This window comes from Manis pentadactyla, chromosome 3 (genome assembly GCF_030020395.1).
Source record: "Manis pentadactyla isolate mManPen7 chromosome 3, mManPen7.hap1, whole genome shotgun sequence".
NCBI classification, from domain to species: domain Eukaryota; kingdom Metazoa; phylum Chordata; class Mammalia; order Pholidota; family Manidae; genus Manis; species Manis pentadactyla.
Window position 1 is genome coordinate 39,684,528 of NC_080021.1, and position 24,058 is coordinate 39,708,585.

The 24,058-nt window shown below is 42.0% G+C and overlaps 1 protein-coding gene across 7 annotated transcripts in view; it reads left to right on the forward strand.

Moving 5' to 3' along the window:
- The window catches only part of SNX31 (sorting nexin 31), a 66,343-nt gene that overhangs the window by 17,052 nt on the left and 25,233 nt on the right, over window positions 1-24,058 (forward strand). For 6 of the 7 annotated variants that reach the window (XM_036876466.2, XM_057497858.1, XM_036876468.2 and 3 more), the window contains exons 5-10: window positions 5,184-5,294; window positions 9,092-9,182; window positions 10,185-10,272; window positions 12,684-12,753; window positions 17,365-17,457; window positions 20,821-21,024. In XM_036876466.2, the coding sequence (XP_036732361.2) occupies window positions 5,184-5,294; window positions 9,092-9,182; window positions 10,185-10,272; window positions 12,684-12,753; window positions 17,365-17,457; window positions 20,821-21,024 (657 nt within the window). The remainder of the gene's footprint in view (window positions 1-5,183; window positions 5,295-9,091; window positions 9,183-10,184; window positions 10,273-12,683; window positions 12,754-17,364; window positions 17,458-20,820; window positions 21,025-24,058) is intronic. The other variant, XM_057497859.1, reaches the window with a different exon arrangement.

A 24,058-nucleotide genomic window follows, 5' to 3' on the forward strand; every position in this document is an offset into this window, starting at 1 on the left:
AAAGCACACTGATTTTCCTTGGGAAATTAAAGAATTTCTCAGGTTGTTAAATTCAATTTGAAAAGAATTATCACATGTTTAAAATGTGTTAAGGCAGCCCATGGTATTGGAGGATTTCAGTGCTTCTTAAAAACGAATGCATTCGATTTTCTAGAGAGAATTGAGTGTTTTGATTCCTGATCCACCCTAGATCAAGAGGACAGCTTTGTTAAGGTTTTGTTTTTCTACAGTTCAAATCTACCAAGTTGGCTTTTTCCCTCTAATTGTGTTTTTTTATTGATTTTACATTTTATTATTTGTGTACATTCTAGTAAAATTGAAATATCACAAATAGAGCCAAATTGCTCCTTGATCACCACTCCCAACCTAGAATGTTTTACCTGTTGTGCACTGGCTACTACCTCATAATATAAAGGTTTTTCTGATACCATTATTTCTCCTCTTTACCATATCACTCTAAAAATGTTTATTTTTTATCAAAGCAAAATGTACTCTTAGTTTTGAAAGTAGAATCGTGCTAAAAAAAGGGTTATCATATAACCACCTCCTGCTCCCAGGGGCAATGGCTTTCCAATCTCTAGCTTTTTCTTCAGATATTAAAAAATCTGCATGACAATGATATGCATCTCTAACTTTCTCTTGTTCTTCAATTTGTAGACATTATCCACTGACTGCCTTTTACAGGAGATGAGGATTTCAACTTTCTTGTATCACCCTCTTCCATCCCCAACTTCTCCCTAATCTTGTATGTCACAATTAAAATGAAATCTTTAGTATTTTGATCATTATAAAATATAAATATTTCTTACTGCTGAACAAGTATTTATGATTGCCTTTAGTTTATTGAGCAGTTTTGTTTTTCCTGGAGTTAAAATGGCATAATTTAAAAGCAAATAAATATGCTTAGTTGTCTTTAAACAGAGGACCCTTTCCAGGCGTATAGCAGTGCTGAAAAAGGAATTCTCCCCATGGTCCAACCAGTGAGATTGTTTCCTTGGAGGTGATCTACCTAGAGTCTCTGTCTTTGTGTTGTTTAAGTTGAAGGAGACTCAAGTAAGTTTACTTCTGCTGGGAAGGAGCCCATAGAGAAGGAGAGCTGAAGATAGGAGAGGGAAGGGTGGGCCTTGATAGTCAGTGGCCCTGAGTACCCGAGGAAGGAGGACTGGGCACAAACTTGCATCCGACGGAGGAAGGCTGCCTCTTAAAGTGAATGTGAAAGAGAAAGATTGGGTCAGGCTACGGGCATTGGCCTGGGTTTATGAGTAGAAGTGGAGAAAGTCCCCTCTTGATGCTTCTTCTGTGACTTGTAGGAGGTGTGGTCAGCTGTGGGGATGAGGCAGGGTATGTAGATATGGTTAGAGTCTTGGGGAAAGTGGGCAAAGTTGAAATAGATTGTGAGTCAGAAACCCTTTGGCTGGAGGGAAGGAGGGAGATCGAGGGCCAGTTGCCAACCAATGTGTCTCATCCCAACCAAGGGCAGAGTTGGGTGGTCCTCGAACCTTCTGCCTCCCTTGACATGGAGGTTACCCACTGAGAGCAGGTTACCTTAACTGAAACCGGTGCTGGCAGTAGAGATGGAAAGAGGATGGAGTCAAGAGGTAGTTTGAGATGTGAAATATACAGGACTTGATGAGATAGGAGTGTTGAAAACATCTGCTGAATCTTAACTCCTTTATTCTTTATCTGGTGCCACTGATTAAAACAAAGATATATAACTTCCTGATTCCTGCTACTAACAACAATAAAGCTGCCATCTGAGTGTTTGTAATGAGTGCCTTTCCAAGCCCCATATGTGTTGCCTCCTTGAATCCTCACCACAGCCCAGTGAGGTGGGCACTGTGACCATCCTTATGGTAGAGCTGAAGGAATGAGGTACATGGAGGGAAAGTACCCTCTGCTGGATTCCACGAGGTCATGTACAGTGAGGGGGAAGGTAGGCTTAGATCCCAAGCATCTCTTCTGTGCTTTACGTGCCGATTACTGCAACCAACCTCTCTCTAGTCTCCCATCCTCCAGTCAGTGTTCGAGGCCATTTTCACTATGCTGCCAGACAAATCTACAGTTTTATGACTGTTCCCATGCTTTGGTTTCCCTGACCCAGAACCACCATGGCTTCTTTTTGCCTTTTTAATAAAACCCTTAAGTGTCTTGATTTCAGGGCCATCTATAACCTGACTCACTCTACCAATCCAATCTGCTTCCTCATTTTTCTTTTGCAGAAGAACTTAATAAAGAAATGCATTCATATCATTTTAACTGTTTATGTAATTTAGGTATCTTACTGCTCTGCAGTATGGTTTGAGTTGGAAGTTGCATGGAGGTAACATAAATTAATTCTAGGCTTTCCTTTAGAATCTTATCAAAAAGCAATGACATTTTTTCCATTCATTTTGAGAGTTTTTCCCCTGAGGTAAGAGATGTTTGTGATTACAGGCCAAAAACCTTTAAGAATCCAAGCCCTAGGCAAAGGTGTATGTAGCAGGAACTATTTGCAACAGTTGTTCCGGGGAAGGCCTTACCTCTGATGGTCGGTATCTCAGCTCAGGATGGGTACTTGAGGGTCTTGCTGTGGTTCACCATCAGATGTCAGGTATCCTGACTGCAGGAGAACCTGAGAAATCTTCCAAAACTCCCCTGGAAAGGTAGAAATGAAGGAAGTGTGTCCTGAGGTTGTGCAGGGAGCTCAGGGCTGTGCTGTGGATGAGGGAAACCAGTGTCCCTGACATTCTATAGACGGGCTTGGAGTGATTCTCACAGGATGTTGGGAAGTGAATTGTTGCAGCACCGGATGGACTGGGAGAAAAACCTGGTAGGTGGTTCAGTATTTGCTGCTTCAGAGGTCAGTTCTGACAGGGAGAAGTCACAGGATTGTTTGGCAGGTAACAAACACAGTGATCAGTAAGTGCCAAATTCACATCATGCAGACAGAAACCTGTTGTATGTGGAGGGAGGCAGCATGCCATGTACCTTATGTTGTTATTGTGGTAACATGTGGCCTTTGAACTTATCCAAACTTGGACACATTTAAGAGTGACAGAGTGCTATAATTATTACACTTGTATCAGACACTTGGGCTGCTGTAACAAGATACAGAGTGGCTTAAATAGCAAACATTCCTAGAACTGTGGAAAATAAATTTCTTTTTTGTGCATGCAAGGAGAGAAAGCAAGCTCTCTGGTGTCTCTGCTTAGAAGAGCACTAATCCTATCATGAGGGACATGACCCCATCTCATCCCCGTCACTTTCCAAATGCCCAGTCTCCATATACCATCATACTGGACATTATGGCCTCAACATATGAATCTGGGGGGACCCAAATATCCAGTCTATAACAATGCCAGACAACATGCTCATTCTGGAACCTTTCTGGACCAACCAGAAAATATGTCTACCCTATTTAGACAAGCCCAAGAGTCGTGAAGAGCTAGCCATGAATCCTGCCTCTGCCACTATCTAGCAGTGTGTCCTTTTATTTAAAGCAAGTTATTTAAACTTTGTGAACTTTTACTTCACCAGAGAAAGGGGAATTAATAAGTATACATACGACTTACAGAGTTGTTAGGAGAATTGAGTTACTGTATGTGAAGTAGTTAACACAGAGCACAATTATCAGTACCATGATCTAACAGTATATTTATAGGTCATAAATACAGATATTTATTCATAAATGCTATGCTATATATATATGTGGCCTATTTATGAAGATATAATACATTCATAAACATGTTGTTTTTTTGAACAAACCTTTTGAATTTAGAAAACAGAAGATTTTTCCTCTTCAAAAGCACTAAGGTTCAGAAGCACAGACACTTAGTAGTTCTAAGTATGTGGCATGGACAGTGAGGTATTAACACGGAAAGTCAAAGCTTGCCCTTTGATAACAAAATTAGGAAGTATAAGCCTGTCACTAATGTGACCAGCCTTTGAGGTAACTGGGCGAGGTGACTGAGTCATTGGATCCCCCAGGTTCCCTGCAAGGACTGATGCCTAATCTCATGTCTGTGGATATTGGGGTTGTGGGTCAGGAGGACTAAGGAAAGTGGACGCATTGTCTGCTGAAGAGAAATGTTCTCACCTGTTCAGCTTACCTGACCCCCAACTCTGTGATCTCCAGACCATCTTCCATTTGGTCATTTGGATCTTCTTTCCCCAGAGTCTGACCAGGGCTGGATGCAAATTTTCTAGTCCCTAAAAGGAGATTATCCCCACCTACTCTGTATTACTATTTAGGAGGTTGAGATCACAGAAGGTGTTTTGAGTGGCTCTTTTCTCAGTTCTCCCTAGGACCACACGTAACTGGTGCCATGCCAAATGCCCAGGAGAGACGAGGACTCTGCATACAGTGGATGTATTGGGACATTAGGGTTTTGTCCTGTTGTAGAATCTGTAATGTGAAAGGCTGTGGCTTGAATCGCCTCCCAGAGATAAGGCAGCTCTGTGGCTTGCAGGATCCTGTTTTGGGGGTGCTTAACATAGCTCACCCCCCAATCTAGCCACTGGCCATGTCTCCTCCTGGGGTCCTTTTCTTGATGATACCTGAGCACCAATCTCAGCTTCATGCTTTCCTAAACTCTGAAGGCCTTCCAGTGTCTCTAGCGTGTCCTTGACTTTCTAGAACACTCCATTCAAGCACTTCACAGGTCCCCGGATTTGCAGTCGCTTGCAGTGCACACATGTCCCCTTGCAGAATGCATAAGCACAGGCAAGGCTGTGTTCAGCTGGGGGTGTCGGCCCTCAGCTGCCCACTTACCAGATAACAACTTCTTCATTCAGGCCTCATAGTTTGCACACTTTGGATTTTTGCTGTAGCAGAGTCATAAATTACTGCATATTATGGGCTTTTAGGGATGCCTGGAAATATTCAAAATGACAGTTAAAATATAAGATGATCAAGGGTCATGTAGATGATTTTACCAAAAGCATTTTTCCTAAAATGGATGCCTTGTTGTTTATTTGGAAATTATTCAAGCTGCATGTCATTGCTTTGCCTCAGCCCCTCCTTACCCCCACCCCACCCCTGAAATCTCATCTCCTAAATCTCTGCCCTCAGCTCCCTTGTGCCTCTGAGTTCTGTGCCCTGCAAAGGACCAGGGAGAGGCAGCCACTGACTGCTCTCCCCCTGCAGTGTGCCCCCCTGCTGGGTGCTGCTGGGGCTACTTACCGTGCTTCCCTTTTGCTTACAGGATACATTTAGTGTCACCACCAAGAAAGCCTCTCTGGATGTATATCTGCCTAATGGAAGAAATATTCAAGTTGAAATTCTAACCTCAGACACTGCCGAAAGAGTCCTAGAGGTAAACTGTGTCTCAACTTCAGCTGCAGGACTGACTTTGGGAATCATTCTGTTTGAAGGCAGGGACTAGGATACCATTATCTTCTGGAAGCTTCCTGCCTGTCACCTTTTTCTAGATGACTTATCTATAGAGATGCTGGGGTTTTCTGGGAGACTGACAGGAATCTCAGCTCCAGCCAGTCCTCAGCACCTCTTTGGTTCTGCTGTCCCCACAGCACCCTTTCCAGAGATTTCTTAGGTCCTTCCTAAGGCTGCTGTCAGTTCTCTGGAAGTCAGCCAGCAATGTGCCCTGGAAATATGCAAAGTGCATTTTTATGGAATGCCCCAGGATGGGAGCGGGAAGGCAGGTGGGGCCCAGATGAGTCTGAAACAGGCTGTCCTGGGTGAGCTGGTAACAGGTTCTGGCAGAGTGCTGGGGATTCCTCGAAGGCTGAGGGAGTTTTTCCTACTCCCCCCATTGGGAAAACCCCTGAAGCCAGCACCGCAGCAAGCCGGGGTCTGGGGCTGGACCACCAGACCTAAGCTGTGGTCAGTTCTCCGGGGACTCCAAGGACGGGACCCAGAAAACGTCCTCCCCTTCTTCAGGTGGGGCCATTTCCAGCTCTGCCTCCAGGCCAGGCTGCGGAGGGGGCACTGTCTTTTCACACCCACGCACTGCTCCCAGATGCTTTTCCTTTGGAGGGTTTTAGTTTCAGTCCTCCAGAGACACATGCAAGGGAGAATATAAATGTATGAACAGAGGACGTTGGAAAGTTTCTAGGACCTTTCCAAGGACAGAAAGTTCTTGTGCTGGGGTCATGGTATCTGAAGCCCTCTGAGCTGGAACAGAAGCACTCCCTGTGGGCTCCCCACTCTCCAGCCTGTCTCTACCTGAGGCCTTGGCAGTCTTCCCCCCTGCATGGCCCTTCTTTCTAACCTACATTCAAGCCCGCCTTTGTCCTCCTGGCCTCAGAAGAGCAGTCTGCGTCCTCAGATTGAGAAACAGCCCTTCCCTAGATGTTGGCTTTGTCTGAGAATGATTATTTTGGGCCTTTATTCCTACTAAAGTCACCACACACAACCTTTTCTTGGCCCCTGTGTTGCTGACCTGTTTGAATGACACCAGCAGCCACCTGGGTGCTGAGGTCGGGCCTGGAGAAGTTAGCCCCGCCCGGCTCCTCTTCTCTCAGCCCTGAATCCCACTGGCATTGTATCCCAAAGCTCTTTCCTATTCATCCCCTCTCCCCAGTTCCTCCTGTCCCTCCTGACGCCCCTAGTCTGAGCCCTCATCATTTCTCAGCTAGATTCCTATAGCAGCCCCAGAACTCATCTCCCTGCTTCCAGTTTTGCTAATCTTCTGTACTGGTTTCCAGAATGATCCTTCTAAAAAGCAGCAAAGGGCCTTAATGCTTAATGCTTGAGGGAATGTATACCAAAAAAAACAAAAAGCCCCAAAGCACAAAACTAACAAAAACATAGTTCCTTAAATTGCCCTCCTGGGACCTACAAAGCAGGCACAGACACATAAGTGAAGGAGAAGGACAGTAATGAGTCAGTGTGGGGACCACAACTCAGATACCTCTGGGGCCTGGCAGCTAGCTGAGGGTGCGGCTGTAGGGTGTAAGAGCATTTGGGAATGGTTGGGCCTCTGGAGAACGGGAGAACACCCGCCCTGCCCCAGGACATAATTACCGACGTGTTTCTCACACACGGGCTCACTGGCCCACCCAGGCAGTTGTTGGCTGCTGGTGGGAGTCTGGGGTCTCTTCATCTGCTGGGACAAGGACAAGCCTGGATTCAGATGATAGCTCTGCCATATCGTAGCTGTGAGTGTGGGTAAGTTACTTAACCTTTCAAGACAGTATCTAAGTAATTACAGAAGTAGCTCATGTTTTATCAGTAATGGTGGTTATGGTTATTTCTCATTGTTGTTTTTGGTGCTGGAAGGGGAGTGCTGGTAAGTATTGAGTAGGGCAGTAAGCTAAAGATTTCAAAATACCATCTGTTTTGTTGAGTTTCCCTGGTAACTAATAAATAGTTCAGTGTAATGAGTTACATTTGTGACCTCAGAAAAATGTACTTTCCCTCTTCCAATTGCATGGGTATGTGAGAAATTAAAACCCAGGACACTGACATCATTAACATCAGATAAATTTACCTAGACAATCTACTCTTGAAGTGTTGTTTTCTGTGAAAGGTAAAGTGAGTGCTTGCCAGGCAGAGATGAGAATTAGGGACCAGGGCATTCTCTAGTTTGCATAAAAATGTCATTTAGATTTTGTAATTAAAACTCATTGTTTATACCCCCTCAGGCTTGCTTGCCACTAAATTCACTTTGCTTCTCCTGTTTACCTCACCTCTATCCTGCTGGGCTCTTTAAGGATCAGCTACAAGCTAAAATCTCTTTGCCATTATTTATGCATTTGTAGTGATGTAGTTTTATTGGTGGTGTTTATGTTTTGAAGCATAGTTTTTAGTTCTGTGCTATGAAGGAAATTTTATTGTGTCTCTTTTTGTTGACCTTACTCCTCTCAAAAGGTGCTTGTATTTGTGTCTTTATAAATTATAAAATGCTTCTTCATCTTCCTTTTCCCATGCCTGAAGGACTCAGAGCAGACAGAAATCAAATTTGAGTAGCCATGGGTCATGTTTCTCCAGGAAAATGTGTCTTTACAATCTGTACCTACCAACACACACTCAGCTCTACACACAGAGGCACCTGTGTTTGGTTTGGGGTGTTTTGCAAGGGCAAAAGGAGGAGGAATAAGGTAGAAAGACAGAGAGTGGGGGTAAGCATTGAATAAAAGTTGTGAAAGTTCCCAGACTCTTCTTGATTTTCAAAGCTTTACTCAGGGCACCCACTCATACCATCCACCTAATGAGACTGTCTGATGAGGTAATTTACAGATCTCTGACAAACCCCTTTGAGCCTGTATTTGTGCAGCTGTCACTTTGACAACTTGGAGCCATGGTTAAAGTGTCAGCTCATGCACAGTGCCTTACAGACAAATCCAGGAGAGTTACAAAGGTGATCTAGGAATCCAGACAAGGCATGCAAAGCAGTCACTCAGGAGTCCAGTCTTAAAGAGGGGTGAGCTGGGTGGGTGGAGAGGGGAAGAATCTACAGTAGTTAGAAGTTCCTGCTAAGGGAAGATGAATGAATGTAAAATGTTACGAGGTTACAGCTTCATGACCCACTGGTAAAAACAAAGCCATTGGTGTTGAAATGAAAGCCATTTGATATAAAGGTCAGAGAGGAATATGAAATGACAGCAGCCTGTGCCTGCGACCTGAGGTTTCACTGAGCAAACACTGTAGTAAATTAGACTTGACCATAGTAGAATATGTCAGAAACAGGTCTGGGATATCAGAGGCAGACAGTAACTCATACCGTTTATATGCCAGCCAACTGGGAAAACCGTGTCTGATAATCCCGCCCACAGGAAGGTAAATTGGTGAGTGGGTCCCAGGGGCAGTTATCATAGGACAGATGTGGGTGGAGAATGACTGCTGCCCTCCAGTGGGCAATAAAGACCAAAATGATCCTGGAGATGCCTCTGTATCTGAGGTGGGACAACCAGCCTGAGCTGAGGCCAGTTCATGCCCATTGTGTTGAAACTGGATTTCACTTTCTTCAATCTAATTTGTTTTTATTTCTAAGTGTTTTTTTAAATGACTGTACCATTTATAGATTCAGAAAAGATTTAATGTTCCCATTCCATTAAAGCACTTTTAATTGGCAGTTTTGCATTCTGCATGTCACAGGAAGCATGGTAGACCCTCCTAAGTTTTCCCCTTTTTACTTGTCTTTAATTAAAGGTGGTGTCACACAAAATCGGACTGTGTCGAGAGCTGTTGGGCTACTTTGGCCTATTTCTCATTCAGTTTTGCCAGGAGAGCAAGATTTCAGGTAAGGAGGGAAGGAATGCGAGGCAGCCAGGAGCCAGCATAGACAAGTGTGGGTAGGCACTCAGTCCAGGAGACACAGGGTCACAGCTGAGGGGCTGGTCACACCCCTGCTCGGGGAACTCCCCAGTGTGTGTTCCCTACTACTGTGGATCAAAAGTTTGAGGATGGGAGGTTATATCTGTGTTCAGGATGAGTCGGGGACTAACAGCTCCAGAGAGGTAGCGTGGACAGGAGCAAGGTCTTTCCAGCACTGCACTTCCTCCTGTGCCCTAGTCCCAGTCCTGATGTCCTTGTCACCCTTGCCTCTGGCTGCTAACCATCAGCCATGCCACAACCCCTTGTGAATGGAGTGCTAGACGCCACACATCAGGATAGCCCATCACACCAGCATTTTACCATCATTTGTTAAGGAATATTTGCTACAAAATGTGGATGATTAAAATAAGTTCTTAGATTCTTAACAAAATGTGAGATAGTAAAAGAGGGCAGTACAATTCACATAGCTTTTTTTTCTACAGTACATTTCCAGATACTACAATGTTTTAAGCTGTGAAATGGTATCAGTAATCTCAAAGTAGCTTACGTATGTCCTCAAGAAGATGTGGGGAGGTGGTTCTGAGTTGGAAGTTAAGGGGTTTGTGCTGGCTCAGCCTAGTTAGGATGTGTGGTGTGCTGGCTCAGCCACTAGGGTGTCTGGGGTGCTGGCTCAGCCACTAGGATGTGTGGGGTGCTGGTGAAGGCACTAGGCCTCTCTGGGCCTCAGTTTCCTCATCTGCATCACACTGTAAAATATTCCCTATTCAGTGCTGGTATTTTGTGAGGATCAAATGCTGTTTATTTTTGAATGAACTTTACAAAGTTAAAAGTTATGTACAAATGGAAAGAATGTTATTGCGATCTTACTCTTTCCAATAGTAGTGCTTTATTTTCTCATTTTAAAGCCACTGTGTGTAACCTGTTTGTACTGTTTCAACTAGTAAGACTCCCTTTCCCCTTTCTTTAGTCATGAAAAAATTGGTGGACTTTGAGCTCCCTTATGTTAGCCTTCGAAGTTCTGAAGTGGAAAACTGCAAGGTTGGCCTCAGGAAGTGGTGAGTGAGCATTCATTGTGTCGGCAGGTATTTGAGGACTTCTTACCATTGTCTGTCAGGACTTGTCAGTCTCACCATGTTGGCTCACAGGCCAAGAGCCAGAGAGAAACCAGGAGCTTGGGGAACAATGAAGAAGAGAGGGAGGGAATGAATCAGAGTATTTGTCCTGGGCTCAAGTAAATATTTGAGGGATATTATCATGAGCATGGCAACCATGAGGGTAAAGCTTGAAAAACAGCCTGTTGGGGTGGGGATCGAAGCAGGTAATGATGAGGAACTGCTGGCAGTAGAGTTGCGCTGGAATGGGTTACTGTTAATGGAAGGATCTCAGCAGCTCTGACTCATCTCTTGAACTGTGGTATTCCCTGAAGGCATAGGGCAGGCTCAGCCAACTTGCAGTGAATTTGACTCTGAGTATTCAGCCTTCCTAAAAGATTCTAACAATAAATGCATATATACCAGGACTGGCCATATTCCAAAGTCAAAGGACACCTTGCAGAAAATAGTATCATTGACCCCAGAAGCAAGGGGCCTAATGGAGAGCAAACAGAGAATAACAAGAAGCAGGACACTACCCCCCCCACCCCCACACGTCCTGTAATCTGTAGTTCCCAGTGCTTATTACCATGGCTTTATGGGATTGCTTCTTTGGTTATTCTGTAGTTATTCTGTAATCTGAGCACAGAAGCTATAACGGAAGACATTTAGAAATCTAGGAATAGTAGTTAGCTTGACCTTATGATGCCTTGCTGGAGCTCCAATCTGTAGTTTTGAGTTTTGAAAGGATATTTCCAGCAAGGCCAGAAGTTCGTATTACTGTTACTCCAAAGTATTCTGAGAAGTTGTCAAAGTCTGTGGCACGGAACCCTGAGAAGGGGAAAAGGAAAAAGCTTTAGCAGTTCCAGGTAAGAGTTCATAGAGTAGCTGTTCTTTTAACAGCTGATTGTTAGAGTGGGTGGCTGAGCACAGTCGTTCCTGGGCTCAGAGTACATGAATCTAAGCCCCAGCACTCTCAGAGTTAGCTGAGTAATGTTAGCCAAGTCATTCAAGCTTTCTAAGCCTTGGTTTCTTTATCTGGAAAATGGAAATACTAATCATAGAGTCAGCCTCATACAATTATTGTGACAGTTACATTAAGTCATCCCATATGCTCAGTAATTCCCTCCCACACAAGGGCCCCTGAGGTGCATGGGAAGAATAGCTAAATGGGTATAAGCAGGAGTGCTTCAGTTGTTTCTCCCCATCCCCCAGCATGATGTTGATCCTCGAGCAACATTTTCATCCTTCCCCTAGTGTGCGGCAGTCTCATCAGGCTGCTGACTCTGCATTTCTGAGTACAGATCTACACAGTGATCCTTCTTACCTCTGCCTTCACACTGGTTCTAGACCAGCCAGAGTGCACCCTTTCCTGACCTTTTCTGTTAGTTCTTAACATGCTACTATGCCTATATAGTAACAGTAATTTCAGCTCATCCCAGCAATTCTGGATCTGTTAGACAGACATGGAGCCTTGGCTCTTTGCAAGATCCAGAAGGGCACTTCTGAATAGGATCCAGCCCCTGGGCTCAGAGGTCTGCACACATGATGTCAAGATTAATTTGATCAGAACAGTGATGAAGGTAAATTCAGGGTGCTAAGGAAGCACAGGGGATGGACTGCTCACACAGGCATGGGGAGGAGGGCCAGAGGAGGGGCATGAGGATGAGGCTTGCCAGGAGAGGCAGGGAAGTCAGGGAAGGAGGTCGGCGAGGGGAATGGTCTGCCATAGTGGGGGAGAGGAGGGAAAACATGGTTGGAATGTAGAGTGCGGGAGGGGAGGGGGTAAGAGGTGGAGCTGGAAATGAAAGCTGGGTGTCCCATGAGGGGTCTTGGAGGCAAGCTGGATAAACGGTCTAATTCCTGGAAGTCTGAAAGGTTACTTGGGAAAGACCACTCCACTTAGAATGTGTAGCCAGAGATTGAGGGAACAGGACTGAGGCAGAAAAAGCCTGATGAGGAATTTCCTGGAGCGGCTCAGGCAAGAGAGGAGGGTTGGCCCGGATTCGGGCAGTGATACGGACGTGGGTATGGGCAGGTTAAGTGTCCCAGGTACTGTGGATGGGGAAAGGCATGCGGGACTTGGTGACCAAGCTTGGGGCTGAGTATGAACAGGATGTGGAACATTCCCCTAAAGCTTTATTTTTTACATCTTTACTCTCAGAGCCCACCTGGCAAGAACTCAAAGTATAAAGGAAATAGGAACTGGAAGAGGTCGGGGGACAAACTGAAAGCTAGGCGAGTAGAGAGGTGTGCCTTTGTTAGAAAAGGGTCTTGGGTCAACGTGCAGAGGGCCACCCCTTCAGAGAGCACTTGCTCCCAGCTGTGCCCATTAGCTGTGTCATGAATTAACTTGCGGCTCCTGAATTACACAGGTACATGGACCCATCCCTCGACTCCATGCTGATGGACTGCAGAACAGCTGTAGATTTGATCTATATGCAGGTGAGGGTACCCAGGAACATTGAAATGCCATATATTATAGGCCATTTGAGTTTGAAACCATTAGAAAAATTGTAATAGTTAAGAATTCTATTTCCATATCTAGAATAGGCAAGTTCACAGAAGCGGAAAGTAGAACAGAGGTTACAAGGGCCTGGGGGAGAGGAGGAGTTACCGTTGCATCCAGAATGTTTACTAGGGATGATGGGAAAGGGTCAGGTATAGACAGTGATGATGGTTGCACAACATTGTGAATGTTTTTAGTGCCATTAAATTGTTTACTTAGAAATGGTTAAAATGATAAATGTTATTATATTTTACCACAGTAAGAATAAACAAGAATTTAAAAAGAAATAGAGCTCAGGGGGAAAACAAGAACTCTACCTCCATTTTAATGATCTCTCTGAAATTGCAGCTGACATACTAGGCTCACATCCATAAGCCCAGAAAGGATATCCCTGATAATTTAAAGTCACATGTGGTCCCTAAATCTCACTTTAGCATAACCTTCTTTTACCCTGAGTCAGCAAGTAGCATACATGCACGTAAGGCCAGGTTCATGGGCCCGTGACCTGTGAAACTGCACTGGGCCCTGTGCTCACAAGGGCCCCACACTTGTTCAATAGTCTGCTGTCACCATCTTGGAATCCTCAATTTTTGAACAAGGGATCTTGCATTTTCATTGTGCATTAGACACTGCAAATTATGTAGTTGGTCCTGCCTACCCTACCCTCCAGACCCCAGAGAAGTAAATTTAGAGTCTGGCCTCCTTCCCTTTCCCTGCCTCTGATGGAGCTTCTGCTGCACAGTGAATGGTCAGCAGATGCTGCCACCGTGGTACACCTCCAGTTACCCCCAACCTCTGTTCCCCCTCCTGCTTCACCAGCTCCCCAACAGTGTTCACCCTCACCAAGTCAGCATCTTCAGAGGCCTGATGCTTTCTGAGACCTGGCTTGACAATTCTGGAAGGGAGGTTTGAAACATTCTTTTAAGGAGTTCCATGAGAATATCCCATAGTCTGTCCCCAGGCAGCAGGCAGAGTGGCGGGGTCCTCTCCCTGTTTCAAGCCCCCTGTCTCACTCAGATTCAACTCCAAATCTTGGCATACTTGCTTTATTTTCTTCTTGGCATTCCCACCATTTAGCATTATAAATATATGTGTGTATGCTTGTGGTTTTATGTGTATATATTTTTAATATTGTTTACTCTATTCCCTACTAGAGTAATTTTTCCACACAAGTGGGCATTTGTTCACTACTGTATCCCCAAACTAGAACCATTCCTGGCACAGTGTCAGCATTAAGCCCTGTGGTGGCCCAATATTGTACTAATTATTTTAAATGCATTGTTTCATGTCAGCTTCATAATAACTCTGAGGCAGTTGGCACCACCCACATTTTTGAGAAGCCAAAACCAGTGGTTTGCTGCCAAAGGACTGAGTAGGCTTGGATGTAGAGGTTGGAGAAGAGGGATTTAACAGTACTTACTGCAAGTGGCTTTTATGTACTGCGATTCTACGATGCTACACTGTGTGGCCTTTCATAAATTGAGAAGGTAGAAATGAAGAGAGAGGATAAGTGTTGGGTCAGTCATTACTTTTAATGAGTTTTTCAAGGGGACAAGGAAACATTCATAGAACCTACTGCAGTACTTTGGGTAGAGCAAAAAGGTAAAGGGATGGATTTTGGATGCTTTGGTTTACTAAGGAGCACAGAAGAGGAAAAGAGCCTCAGCACATGCTTCAAAGGTGACTTCTGCCCTGGCTTTTGTCTTAAGCAGCTGCATTGCTTTGATTGAATTGTCCTAAGCAAATCTTCATTTTTGGAATGGTTTCTTACGCAGCAATAGCTAACCGAGACATAGCTGTTCATCTTGATTTCCCTTTAGTTGAGCTGTGTGTATTGTTGATATATTACATGTGTTGAGCCTCATTGTCTTTCAGAATTACTTTGAAAAGTTCACACTGTGATTCTGCATTGAATGGGAGTTATCATTTACATAGAAAAACAAAGAGTGGCAGGGTTCTCACTTATATTAGTATAGCAAATGTTCGTCTTTGACCACAGTTCCATATTTTCTTGCAAAGCAACAACCAGGCACTTTATGTGCCCTGAGAGAGGGAACTATTGTTTTACACTGAGGTGTATGGAAAAGGATGCCTAGCACAGGCTGAGTAGTGCAGCTGAAGGCAGGAGATGTCACCAAATGCCTCAGAAGAAAGGAAAAGCAATTACTAGCCAGGAAAGGTTGGCATGACCAGTTCATGCACTGCACAGGACTGCCATGAGGCACTGTGTCATAATTTAATTGGCAGTGATTTTGCTTAGTGTCACACAAAAGTGGGCTCCTGCAATGCATTTCTTTCTTCTTTTTTAAAAAAACCTGAATGACATTAACAAAATGGAAGATTGCATATAAATGTATAAATTTCTGAATTTTCTCAAAAACATTGAGGCTTAATCAATTCTGAGCCTGCATTTCAGCAGGGCCACCATTGGCATGTATAGTAACTTAGTGAAAATTAGGCCTGCTTTTCCTCCAGGTGGGCCTATCCTCATGTCAGGGCCTGTGGCTTGGCAAGGGGAGCATGGGTAGATCATTAGCCTCATTAGCCCCCCAGTACCTCCTCTGCCAGTGCCCTTGTGCAGGGTCCAGCCTACTCGCATCTCTGGCCTTGCTCTGCCACACTTCAACCGGCTGGAGCTGAGTGATTGACGCCTTGTTAAAGGGTGCTCTCCATTTCTCACTGCTGTACCCTCTCTGGAGGGTACTAGATCATGTGTGATTGAAGCTCCTGAAAACCATGGCTTATGTGATTTCACTCAACTTAAAAAAGTAGGTTCTGCCTAATTCTCCATCAGCCAGTCTTCAGGAAACCATAAAACTGAGTAGAGACATATGTCTACAAACTTGACTCTCATTGTCTGGAGTGAGGTACTGTATATTATACACTTGGGTGATGACTTGTGAACCTATAATCAGGGTCAAATCTTTTCAAAGGTAGTGAGAAAAAACATGTCACCTCTGATGGAGGATATTTAAATCTCTGTTTGAGAGTCCCGGGTCCCCTAGTGATGAATGATGTATCTCTGGTTTGCACCTACTGCCATAATTGCTGTTTATCTTCTTTATTTAGCCATGTTTTCTCTTTGATATCATTTCCCTGTGCTAATCGTCCTTACAGTTAGAGTCCTCTCTAACATCGAGTAGAATTCACGAAAGAAAAGGGTTTTTAGTTCTTCATGTCTGTGTTGATTCCATTTTGATATGATATATAGTTTCAGTTTTGAGAACAGCTGGTGACCAGGAGAAAGTCTTAGGGTGGGTAGCTGCCTACACATGAAGGATTTAGAGGCTTGGACAAGGGTAGGAGGGCTTGGTGTAGTGGTCAGACCTGGGTTTTAATCCAACTCATGCCACTTACTTGCTGGTTGTCTTGACAGTCATAACCTCTCTGGACCCCAGTGTACCCACCTATAAAATGAGGGTAATGTTACCACTCCACAGAAATGTTTGAAAAAAAGTCAATGGGAAAGCCTGTGTAAAACAGGTTCTCAACAAATATTAGCTCTTCTCTCTAAACCCATCTGCTTCTCCCCAAACTGAACAGAAATGTCAAAAACTGTGTTTGGCTTTTCATTCTCCTCTTGGAGGTAATGCATAACCTACCAATATCACTGAGGGATGCAGCACAGACTTACCATCAGACTAAGATACAAATAAGTGCCTAATAATTGTCAGGGCATTATTGGGCCTTTTCTGGATGTGAGACTTTGGATAAGATACACTGAGGTAAAGGATACAGTTTTCCCTTGAGGGATTAACATCCAACTGAGGACTGGTGGAAAACTCTTCCAGCATAATAAATAAAAGCTGCACAGGCTAATTGTGCCAATTTAAATTTACACAGAACTTGTTACCCCTAAACCTTGCCAGCCCTGAATATTACACGTTTTAGTTTTTGCCAAGTTGAGGTGCAATATTGTTCTTTGATTATTTGAAGTTGAATATATATTTGTCATTTGAAATTTCTTTTTGCCAATTTCTAACACATATCCTTTGTCCATTTCCCTTTTAGGGATGTTTATATTTTTTCCTATTGCTTTATATAAACAATATTAACTCTTTACCAAATGTGAGGTGGTCATTTTCCCTGGTTTGTCATTTACTTCTTAGTTCTTGGTAGTTTTTATGTGCAAAAGTTTATATTTTCATGTAGTTACATATTCCTTTGTAATGACATTTTGTCTTTGTAACTTAAAAATACATTCCCTACCTCAAGATCAGGTATTTATTGTTTTCTTCTGGTTCTTTTCTTTCATTTTTCTCATTGAAATCTTTGCTCCATCTGAGTTGATTTGATTGGGTGGTATGGGTCAAGAGCAGACTTTTAATTTCTTTCCCAAGTGCTGCCAGTTGTTCCCAAACTGTTGAACAGTCTCTTTCTACACCCACTAATTTAAAAAGTAACCTTTATAATATTCTCTCTCTCTATCTATATATGTATATCTCTACTTGGGGCTGTTTTTATAGCCTTTCATACATGAGTATGTTTTTGTCAGATTAATTCAGATCTGCTAAGTCTGCTAATTTTATACCTTATGTTGTTTCTAGGCAATTCAAGACATTGAAAAAGAATGGGCCAAACCCACAGAGATGCAGAAGCAGAAATTAGAGGCTCTCCAGAAAGAAGACAACCAAACAAAGGTGAATCAAACACTGCATGAAGAAAACTCCCTTGGGAGGGAGTTAAAGAAACATATTGGAGTTGAGCTGTTTCAATAATTTTTTAGTAACCTGTCAAACATAGAAAATTGGGCTCTTTTTAAAAATGAGAATAGCTTTATTAATTTTTCTGATTATAAAATAAATACTTGTTGTTTAAAGATTCTAACAAAATACAGGCAATGTATTGTGAGTGTTTTGCCAAGTTAATACAGACTCTCAGCATGACTTTTTATGACCAGAGAATATTCTGTTTTATAATGATGTTATCTCTTTGCTAACCAATTTCCCATTATTTGCAGTCAGGTAGTTTCCAGTTTTTGCTGCTGTAAGTCACTTTGGCAGCAAGCACCATGAGGTCCAGGACTATGTCCAAGTTATACACGCCCTGTGGATTCCCAACAGTTGGCATGGTTCATGGCTGAAGGTCCCTGAACACTGCAGCCAACATCCTCTGCCTTTGAGTACATGTTCTATTATTCCTTAGAAAATATTTCTAACCATCTATTTTTAAAGCTTCCATAAAGTTGGCATCAAATTACACTCCCCTGTCTCCAAGCAATGTATATGAGTCTGACAGACAAGACATATTTTAACAGAAGAAATTGGCCTCTGGTTCATTGTGTTGACTTTTTTTTCCCTCTTTTTGCCAGTGTGCACCTCTACAACATTGATTTTTGACAAGATGCAAATGAAATTTAGAGGACTCATTTATATTTAAGTTGATATAGAAAGTAATTCTTCAAAGGATCAGATGTCTGGAGACTCATTTTATCAATGGGCTGTAAGAAAAAAAAAAAGGAAGTAAGAAAGGAAAGAGCGTACTGCCACAGTTTAGTACTTTCTTTCTCCTTGGTATTCCACCAGAGTTTCATCATAAGAATTTCAGACTTCAGTTTCTCTATGTGTTTTACATTTTGGCAATTATAGCATCTATTTTGATGGATAAAATACTGCTGCTATTTGATTGGGTGGTGTGGGGCAAGAGCTGACTTTTGGGTACAAGTGTTGGGTACAATTACAAATTCTAAGTACATTCCTGCTGTATAAAGTCTTAATTCAATAGTTTAGTAATAATATTGCTTTTACTGTGTGCTGTGCTCTACCAAAATTCATGTTTATGTTTTTTTGCCACAGAACAAATTTTATTTTCTATGATGATCATTTTACCTGATTTTAACATACTGTCTGTAATGGTGGTCTTTAAAAAACTTTACTTTGAGTACATAATTAGATTCAAATTAACTGATTTTCTCTTGAAACATCTAAAGATACTGATATAAAACCAGCATTATTTAAGTGTATGTGAAGCTTTTCCTTTGCTAATGGAGCCAGCATATTAACAACTATTGCTTTACTTGATATACACATACAAAGAAAACTTGGAATTGAAAATGACTGAAATTAGTTCAGAGAAGCAGTCATTTGATCTAAATCAGAGATAGGTTAACTATGGCCTGTGGGTCACTGTTTTCATAAATAAAGTTTTATTGGTACACAGCCATGCTCATGCATTTATGTATTGTCTAAAGCTGCTTTTGTGGTAGAGGGGAGTAGTTGCAATTGAGGCCATATGCCTGCAGTATCGAAAATACTTACTATATGAATCTTTACAGAAAAGTTTGCCAACCCCTGATCTAGATTAAAATATATGGACATACTTTCTGCAGTTATACATGTTAAATTATCTTTTTCAGGTGCAGTTTTAAAAAGAACTAATTTTCTTTTTTTTTAAAGAACAAATTTTCAAGGAGATAATCCTTGTAGATTTCTGTCTTCTAGTTTTCATATAATTAGTAATATCACTACACCTCCTGTTGAAAGACAAACGCCAACAAAGATTTTGAGAGTTATTCATCACCAACTTTCTTCAGAAATGGAGCGTAACTCTTAATTAAACACTTGCATCTTTTTTTAGAGCATATCAGCCAAACGTTCATTACAAAAAAATTTTAAATGTTTTACCAAGCAATAAAGCAAGCAATTAAAGATTCAAACCATGTAATAAATAATAAACTATTATAGCAAGTGCATGAAACTACCTTATATGCTCTGTGGCAAGATTATTCAGCCCCTGCCCAATCCCTGCACAGGTAGCATTTACTTACAACCTGTCATTTCTGAGGTTTCTCACTGACCCAGCAGGAGGCCCTGCAGCTTAATTCATGTGTGTGCTAAGTCGAGTGCCTGTGTCCAGCCCTGCGCGCTGGCAGAATATGTGACTGGGAGGGACAGCAACCTCAAATATCACTCCCACCTTGTACTAAGGGTCAGCTGTCCCTCATCACATATGCCTCAACATGTCTCACTTTATTAGAGAGCACTTTGTGTAGTCCTTGAAGGTGAGAGAAAAGTACCTTGCTTCAGGAAAGGATCGTTAATGAGCCAGATTGTCTCTGGGTTCTTTCTGACCCAACCATGTGGAAAGTGAGGACTGCCTTCTCTGCACACATATCTCACCCACCATCAGGCAGGACCCTGGTGAAAGCTGGAAGAACAAGGGGGAGGACCCCAAGCTGGTATCAGCTTTTTAAATGCAACTGTTTAATAACACTTTGTTAGAAAGTGAGAAGTCTTAGGTAGATGTTGGGACAGGAGTCTGGGACCACAGGTGTGAACTGTAAGTATTCTCTGTTCTTAAATCACATCAGAAGCAGAGGGAAAAGCTAAACCTTAAAAGTCACATTAAGGTGTTCCCTTGATACTCTTGGGCTGTCTGTAACTCTACTTAAAAAGCAGACTCACTCCTGCTCTCATTTCATTGCTTTTGGCAAAATCAGTTTTCTCACAGTTCATACCATGTAAAGAAGCCTATAAAAATTAACTATTTTCCTTCTACATTGACCTCAGCTTAGTATTTTAAAAGATGGTATTTTTTAATGTACACATTTTGCTTGTTTTACTATCACAATCTGCTGAGATAGAATCATATCTACTTATCCATTTGATTCACTCTATTCTTTTCTCTACTCATTATTCATTCATCAAATATTTTCATTCCGACATACCAAGCACTATGCCAGAAGCAGGGACACTATGTTGAATAAGGCAGAAATGGTCCCAAGCCCTAGAAAGACACATCATAAACTTCCCCAGGCCTTATTGTCGGAGAGCACAAGGGGCATTGTCTTCATTCATGTTGTCCAGAAGAAAAAGTTGCTTTCACTCAATTCCACATATTCTACTGGAATGGCAGTAGCTTCTGACATGAGGTCCCAACATCTACCTAAGACTTCTCACTTTCTAACAAAGTGTTATTAAACAGTTGCATTTAAAAACTGTCTTCTAATCTGCCTCACGAGGTCTTTTGCTTCCTCCTGTTCCCCACCCCTGCCCTTGGAGCAGTATTTGGAGCTGTCCCAGGCTGTACGGCACTATGGGTATGTGCAGCTGGACCCTTGTGTCTGTGACTACCCGGAACCGGGATGCAGCGTTGTTCTTTCTGTTGGCGATCATGAGATCAACTGCTGCGTAACCCTGCCTGATAACCAGACCCAGGATGTCATTTTCCATATAAACAGAGTGAAGTGCTGGCAGGTCACTTTCCTTGTGAGTATCCTGGCATTGCGCCTTATCTATAATTTAAAGTCTCTACCTATGATTTAAAAATTCTGTCGTTTTTAGATGACAAAGTTGGCCCTACGGAGATAGATCTACTGTTTGAATCAGTATCTTCAGTGGACTGGCATCTAAGCCATGTTAAGTGGTAAAACCTATCTATTGTTGGCTACAACTTCTCCACCCATGGCAGTAGAGACGCCAATCTTCCCACCTTCCAACAATAGGTTTCTCTACTGCTTGAAGGGTGGCTATAGCATGAATAGTAGCATATAGAAATAACAGCTACTATTTACTAAGCACTTAATATGTACTCAGTACTAACAAGATCTCTACCCTTGAAAACTGGATGCTTACCAGCAGAGTTATTCTTAAAGATCCTTGACGTCATATTTACGTTGACATCTTCTCCCAAGAGCAATCCTTATTTTTTAAATTGAGGAACAGTTGACATATAGTATTATATTGGTTTCAGGAGTACAACATAGTGATTTGACAATTATATACACTACAGAATGCTTACCACGATAAGTGTAGTTCATGTCTGTCACCATAGAAAGACATTACAATAGTACTGACCATATTCCTTATGCTGTACTTTTTATCTTCATGACTTATTTATTTTATAATTGGAATTCTATACCTCTTTATCCCCTTCCCCCATTCCCTCCCTCCCTCCCCTATGGCAACCACCATTCTGTGGGAGAAACCCTGATGATCAAATTTATGAGTGCCTGCTTTCTGCAGGTACTGTGCTGGCACTGCCACATCTATTGTTGAATTAAATTCTTGAAATAACTTAGAGAGCTAAGAGGGATTATCCTCTTTACTCAGGAAATGAAAGTTAACTAGTAGAGGACAAACACTACTAGAGCAACCAGGACACAGAGCTGCTAAATCCATGGAATCCATGAGGTTTTTTAGCAGGCACAGTACTAGACCTTTCCTTGGCATTTGATGTTGTCAACCATTTCTTCTTTCTCAAAATTCCTTCTCTTTCCACCTCTGTTTTTGTGAGCTGCTTCTCACTCTGACCAATTCTGAAATGCTGGTTTCCCCCAGGGTTCCATTTCTATCTTTCCTCTATGTATTCTCTGAAATCAGTTACCCAGGTCCTTGTCAAAACATCCAGTATTTCCTAATGACGTCTGGACATCTTCACCAGGTGCCTCATAGGTACCTCAAAGTCAACCTTTCCCCAAACCAGACTAATCCTTTCTCCCTCATTCCCATCCTAGAGTTCTTCCTGTTCCCTACCTTGGTAAGCAGGACACCCACTACCACCTGCTAAATGCCAAACCAACCATGTTGACATTACCTTTGAAGTTTCCCTCTCTCTTACCCTGTGTGTTTACCGGGTGATAGAGACTTACCCATTCTGTGGCCTTGCTAACCCTCAGAACCCTCCCCTTCTCTCTGTCTTTACAGCATGGTCTCAACATTTCTTGCCCGGATGAATCCAGCAACCTCCTAATCCTTCTCTCTGCCTCACTCTTTCTCCCTTGGGTTCAGAGAAAATACAGCATATGAGTTCAGTCCTTTGAAACTTACTAGAACTTGTTTTGTAACCCAAAATTTGGTCTACTTTGATAAATGTTCTATGTACATGTATTTTGTCATTATTGGGTGGAATATTCTATAAATGTCAGTTACATCAAGCAGTTGATAGTGTTCAAATCACCTGTATCCTTGTACATTTTCTCTCTACTTGTTCTTTCAGTTGTTGAGAGAAGAACATTATAATCTTCAAATATAATTGTGGATTTGTCAATTTCTGAGTTTTATTGTTTTTTTTTCCCCTTGTGCCTTCTTTTGATTAATTATTTTATGCATTCCATTCATTGGCTTTTTTTTAGCTACATAATTTTTTTTTATTTATAGTTACTTTACAGTTTTTATACACATCTTTAACTTATCACAGTCTACTGTTAAATATTATACTGCTTCACAAAACCTCACAGTAGTGTACTTCTATTTCCCCCTTCTACCCTTTGTGATATCTGTTACCAGACTTTATTTTTACATATATGTAAGACTCATACTACATTATAATTATTTTTGCTTTAAACAATTATTGTTTAAACTTTTAATTTTGGTATAATTGTATATTCACATGCACTTGTAAGAAACAGTACAGAGATCTATGCACTCTCTACCCAGTTTTTCTCAATTGTTACATTTTGCAAAACTAGTACAGTATCACCACCAGAATATTGGCATTTCACAGTCAAGAGTCAGAACATGTCCATCACTACAGAAACCTTTGTGTTGGCTTTTATAGCTACATCCACTTTCTCCTACCCCTGACTCTCCTTAGCCCCTTGCAACCACTAATATGTTTCCCATTTCTATAATTATGCCATTTCGGGAATATATGTAAAACTTTTAGAAATGGTGGATATATTTATTACATTGATTATGGTGATGGTTTCATGGATATATGCATATGTCCCAAGTCAGCAAATTGAACAAATTAAATATGTGCAGTTTTTTGTATATCAATTATACCTCAGTAAAACTGCTGAAACACACACCCAACAGGGTTATGTACTGATGAGTTGATGAAAATGTTGTGAACCAGAGGTTTGCAGGAACCTAACCCTGTATTTTCCCTGGGGCAATAATTCAGTCTTCAGTCATTAATGTTGACAGTGATGTAACAGAACATGATTACTCTGAGAATTGACTGTACTTAGAGGGTAAAAATTCATCTAGGTTGTTGTATATACTAATTGTTTGTCTTTATTGCTGAGCAATATTCCATGTTATAGAAAGCCCAAAATTTGTTAAACTATTCACCCAGTGAAAGGTATCTGGTTGTTTCCAGCATTAGCTATTATCAAAGCACCTATAAATATTCATGAACAGGTTTTTGGGCACAAATCTTCATTTCTCTGGGATAAATGCCCAGGAGTGCAATTGCTGGGTCATGTGGAAGTTGTATGTTTAGTTTTTTAAAGAGACTGCCAAACTGTTTTTAGGAGGGGCTGTAGCAATCTTCATTTCCACTAGTGATGGTAGGAAA